The sequence below is a fragment of the Nuphar pumila genome, chromosome 16, assembly GCF_984573655.1.
Source record: "Nuphar pumila chromosome 16, dmNupPumi1.hap1.1, whole genome shotgun sequence".
Lineage (NCBI taxonomy): Eukaryota > Viridiplantae > Streptophyta > Magnoliopsida > Nymphaeales > Nymphaeaceae > Nuphar > Nuphar pumila.
Window position 1 is genome coordinate 78,019,391 of NC_143264.1, and position 5,605 is coordinate 78,024,995.

At 38.0% G+C, this 5,605-nt stretch overlaps 1 protein-coding gene across 2 annotated transcripts; it reads left to right on the plus strand.

Annotated features, from left to right (window-relative positions):
- Positions 1 to 476: 476 nt before the first annotated feature.
- Positions 477 to 4,536, plus strand: LOC149813724 (auxin-responsive protein IAA13-like). 2 transcript variants are annotated; one of them, XM_089991840.1, is made up of 5 exons: positions 477 to 1,039; positions 2,674 to 2,978; positions 3,446 to 3,567; positions 3,705 to 3,766; positions 4,046 to 4,536. In XM_089991840.1, exons 1-4 carry the CDS (start codon positions 603 to 605, stop codon positions 3,732 to 3,734), a joined length of 894 nt encoding a protein of 297 aa, XP_089847966.1. In that variant the 5' UTR covers positions 477 to 602; the 3' UTR covers positions 3,735 to 3,766; positions 4,046 to 4,536. The 2 variants fall into 2 exon arrangements, with proteins under 2 accessions (XP_089847966.1, XP_089847965.1); XM_089991839.1 differs by having other exon boundaries at positions 3,446 to 3,587; positions 4,046 to 4,533.
- Positions 4,537 to 5,605: the final 1,069 nt, after the last annotated feature.

Consider the following 5,605-nt stretch of genomic DNA (forward strand, 5'->3'; position numbering starts at 1 on the left):
ACCTATTGACAAATTTAGTTAGGCCTTTCACTGTAAAGTCCACATGGAGATGAAAGATGAATTTTTCTTCCCCCATCCTCCTTTTCACGTTTTATTTGTTTTAACTTCAAGTATGTCCATCCACACAGAGATGAAAGAAGATTTTTTCTTTTTCCGTATATATCCATTTCATGACATAATTTCATCGCCGCAAAATAGGTCATAAAGATTTGTCTGGTAACGATCTCACAAGCCCAATCTGCACATAAAAACAGAGTTCTTATGAAGGAAATAACAAATCATATTATCATAGAGTTAATCTAAATAAAGACGTTGTTATCTGATCCCCCAACAAGGGCGAATATGTCATTCCGAGTACAATACCAGGGAACACATTTGTCATTGTACCAATAGCAGGACACTCATTAGTCACGTACTCAGGAACAAAGATATACACGTATATATATATCTATACAAATCCTTTCTCATTACCGTTTTCACCTGTTCCTTTCTCTCTCTCTCTCTTGGGAATCCAACCATTCTCCTGCTTTCTGCTTTCTTTCCTTTGTGGGTATTTTGGTGGGGGAAGAAGGAAGAACAAAAAGCAACACAAAGAGAAGAACATGCATCAGGCTATAAGAGGAGGGAGAGGTGTTTGTGGCGGTGGATCTTGTACAGGAAGCTCTGCCAACGGTTCAATATCAACAGTGTCTAAGGTAGACAACGGCGGTGGGCTCACCGAGCAGGACTACATTGGCCTCTCTGAGGTCTCTTCATACCCCTGTGCTGGTTTGGTGAACCAGAACCAGGAGGGTGGCATGGAGTTGAAGGACACGGACCTCAACCTTGGGCTCAGTTTGAACAGTTTGAGTGGGAGGCAGATTGATGAGGATGGTGACAAGTACAGGAGGAATGGTAGCAACAACAAGCGGGTGGGGAGGATACTGACTGCAAAGGACCTCACAAACATGAACCCATCAATGGTTTTCAGAGGGACTGGGAGGGCTCACAGTGAATCTGCTGATGCTGATTCGGTTCAGGAGATGACCTCTGTTCCAAGGTAAAAGAGTAGCAGAGGAGGCAATGGCTTTCTTTTGTTTCTTGTGGTTTTAGCCTTTTTTTCCCCTTTTGTATGAATGAAAAGCAAGTCTTAGGCAATATCTTTCTTTTCCTTTGTTTCTTGTGGTTTTTAGCCTTTTCTTTTTTCTTATATGAATGAAAAGAAAGTCTTGGTGTGTTGGTTTCTTTTCTTGTATTTGCTTTGTGTTTTTATTCATATATTTTTTAGTTTGGAGCATGGGGGATGGAAGATAATGACGTGTATTATCCTTCTTTCACTCTTTTCTTGTATTTATTATGGGTTTTAGTGGATAAAGAATTTGAGTGGGTGCTGATTTATGTACTCAATGCATTTTTTTTGTTTTTCTTAAGTATTTTTGTTGTTGCTAGTTTTAGTTTTGCTGGTCTATTTGTTGGGGCATTATTGTTGTTGGGATTTTCTTTTTTTGTTTTGTTTTATTTCATTCTTGGTTTCGTTTTATTTCATTGCTTTCTGTTGTTATAGTTCAGGAAGAACGATCCATTATGGTTTCTTCCTTTCTTTGTTGCCTTCAAGGATCTCTGTTCTTGTTTTCATTACCTTTTCTTTGCGCTTATGTTTAGTGGTTTGGAGTTGTTTTGTTTGGTGCTTTTTCTGTTCTGATGTCTGTGTGGGTACAGATGATTTTGTAATTTCATACGTTTACTTCATCTCAGCACTTTTTTTCCCCGTTTCATGTTATGTTTGTTTCCGATTTTTCTTAGGTAATTTGATCGATTGCCATTTTATTCTGGCGAATTTTATCTTGTTCTTGTTAGCCTTGCATGTTCATGGCATGTTATTAATGTTTGCTCTCGTGATTTCTGTTTTTTTGGAGTTTTCACACAAACAATTAGTAATTGCAATATAGTGTGTCATCCTTCAAGATGATTTGTTTATATATATATTTATTTTCCATACTTGTTTGGAGATTTTAATTGACTGTCTTTTGAGTTGTTTTTAGTGAATATGATTGTGAGAAATCATGATCTTGGAGTCTTAACACTGATTATATCGTTCAAAATGTTTTTTGTAATGTTTTTAATCAATATTTGCGTTTGTGATAGTTTTTACTTTAGGTACCAGGTCTTGAAACTGTCTTCTGCATATTCACATGTTACTCTATGTTGTTTGTTTGTTGCACATTTTGGGGGGATATCTTCTCGATTTCTGCTGCTCTTCCCCCTTTAGCAGGCTTTTATCTTTTTGTTTTATGTTTTGGTAACTCTGGTTTGATTTTTCTTCTCTTTTTTTTACTGCCTCAATTGGGTTTGTCCCCATTGAACATGCAGTAGTTGCAAACAATTTCATTTTGTCTGGTTGTGCTCTCTAATGTGTTCTCCCCTGTATTTGTTTTCTTGTTTGTAACATTTGGTTAGCTATGCTGTCATCCTTTTACCAGATATTCTTCATGAGCAACTCGGCTTCTTTTCTTCTTAAACCCCTTTTTCCCTTTTCCTACAATATTTTGTTTTGTTTTGTCATCCAAATTGAATATTTCTCTTCTTCTTTTTCTAAATATGCGTCCTAAGTTTCTTAAGTAGTATGCTGGTTTTGTAAGTTTTTTCATTTGTTTTTTATACTGACCTTTTATTTTTTTCTGGAAAACTTGGCAGCAATCAGGTTGTGGGGTGGCCTCCTATCAGAGCCTACAGAATGAACAGTCTGGTAAACCAAAGCAGAGTTCCACCTGAGGAAGATGCTATGAATAACATTAATCGCAATGGTTTTGGTGAGATGGGTAAAACTAAGAGCAGGCAGGAGAAAACCACGCAAGGGCATGCAAAGTCTATGTTTGTTAAAGTTAACATGGATGGAGTTCCCATTGGTAGGAAGGTTGATCTGAACACTCATGCCTGCTATGAAACCCTAGCTCATGCGTTGGAGGAGATGTTCAAAAGACCTAACACCAATGGCATCAGTGAGTTTCCACTGTTTATTCTTCTTTACTGTGAATTCCTTGTACTGAAATTTGGTTTTCTTTTGCTTCTGAGGCTTTGCTTCAGGAGTTTTCGTTTTTTTCATTTTATCATTTCCAGTGATTAATTTGAAGTATTTTTGAACCAGTTGTGTTCTTTCAGTCAAGAATTTTCATTCTGATTTTCTCTCTTTCATTTCTTTTTGTCGTGTAAAGTTGGGGTTGCTGGTAATGCTTTTACCTTTTGTAAGTAATGAAAGATACCCTGTAGTTTACTGTAGACATGAAAAATTGGTGTGCAATTTACTGTAGATGATGAAAGATCTTCCTGTAGTTTGCACATGAACTGTGGTGATCTCTCTTTGTTTCAGAGTTTGTTTCATCTCTTGTGGTGCATGACTTGGTTCACTGGTTGTTGGTGTCTAATATTAAATCCAGTTTATTTACTAGTTGTTGGTATCTGTTATTAGGTCCAGTTTTTGCTTTAGAGAAGGAGCATAGAGTGATGGATGCGGACAAATCTTCAAAGCTCCTTGATGGTAACTCTGAATTTGTCCTTACTTACGAGGACAAAGAGGGAGACTGGATGCTTGTAGGTGATGTTCCATGGTGGTGAGAGCAACAACTCCTTAAGATTCAAAATAAAGAATGCAAATGAAAAACAATCAAGTTGACCTTTGCTGTCTTCATTACCATTTATTGATCTTATCATTCCTCTCTTCTCCACAGCATGTTCTCGAGCACTGTAAGGAGGCTTAGAATTATGAGAACTGCTGAAGTCAATGGGCTAGGTAAGTAGGTATTGCTTGAATTTTTCTATTTTTTGATGATATTTTAAAGCTTGTTTTTTATTAGACTGATTCAAAATGATTAGATTCGGGTTTTTTCGGGGATTCAATTTCGATTCAAAAACCAATTCTGACGACGTTGCAAATATTACCATTAACTGTGGCCTCACTGTAATCCTAAAAGTTTCGTGATTTTGATATCTTTATTACTTGTGTGGGTCGCCTTCTTGCAAGTCATACGTACAAAACGAATAAATAGTTTTCCTCTTGTTTTTATTGCAGGTACAAGATTTCAGGACAGGGTTAACAGGTAAAGAAAAAAAAAGTCATTGTAGTAGTCCATTTCCTATGGAGGATATCAGTGAAAAAGAAGGGAGGAAAAAGTGGAAGAATCTTTTTGCCACATTTAATGTTCATAACTTCTGTCAATTTGTTTAGTGTCTTCTTTTTTTCCCTTTAATCGCCCTTGTTTTGTTTCTAACTGGAAAATTCCAGTTTTTTTGGGTTTCTGCACATCAGACACGCGTCTCAGCTTTCTCCTCCCTTGTGTGATGGCGGTCTTTACACTTTTCTCCTGGTTTGTTATGATGCAGTGTTCATGTACTCTTCTGATGAATGAAAAAGTATATTTAGTAAAGTAGATGTTTCTTACACATGGTAGGACTTGGAACTCAAAAAAAGTGCATCTTGCCGGAATTTCTGTTTCATTAAAAAAATTACGAGATGCTAATTTATGATTGTTGGTGTGAATTTTTTTCGCATTCTCTTTTTTTTAGAGAGAGAGAGAGAGAGAGTTGCAGAGGTTGTGGACAATGTCATGAATCTTTAGGCTGTGACGCTCTTGACTGATCACCAAGAGGGCATAATTCTACTAAAAAACTTCTGTGGGGCCATAGAAATAGGATCTATTAAATCCTTCCTCAAAGAGCGAAAGTTTTTTCCCGCATGAGATGCAAACTTTATAAGGTTGCCTATCCAGTGCAAAAATGTAGTCTTCTGGCTGGTCTCGATTTTGTACAGAGTAGGGCTGAGAAATGCCCAAAGGGGTTTGGTGTAGTGGATGGATCCTAGGCACCTAGTCAGTTGGTTTAGGTTCAAATCCCATGGGCGTCACCTTGGGTCATCCCTTCTGCATGGCGACTACCTGGGGGCAAGGTCCTAAGCCCACGGAGTGTTATGCAGCCAAAACAGCGACCGCAGGTGTGGCAGGCAAAGCCAGTGCTGGCAACTCTGATCTTTGGACTGGTTTGTCTTTGTAAATATAACAAAAGGGCTGAGAAATGAGATGAGCCTTGTGGTTTGACTTGCAAAGAGGTTGATTGAACTCATAAAGTAGACTCAGCAAACTGAACATGAGCAACAGGTGTTTGGCTCGGCTTGCTTGTTTAGGCTTGTTGTAGTAACAAATATATTGTATATTACATAATATATTCTAGAACACTTCAAGCTCGGCTTGTTTACCCGCAAGAGCCAGGGAATTGTGTGGCTTGTTATTTCGTTAGAGGGGAGTTGATTCTGCATAGTCTAAGGCATACGAATCTGTACCCTTATGTCTTAGATTGTGAGTCTTGTTTAAATGGTTTGCGGAACATGCCTAATTCTAAATCAATGCCAAGCAATTATATAGATTAGAGTGGGATATATGAATTGATGAAGACACCTTGGGCGAAGCCGTAAGCAATGCATTCTGAAAATGTGAAACTATACCATCAAACCATGCATCTAGAAGCAGCTGGGTCTACAGCTTGTGCCCGCTTTCACCCATGGTTTGCTTTATGCTAATTAGAAGAGTTCTTTTTCTGTTGAGTAGGCCAGGAGAAAACCCAGAACTCATTGGCCTCA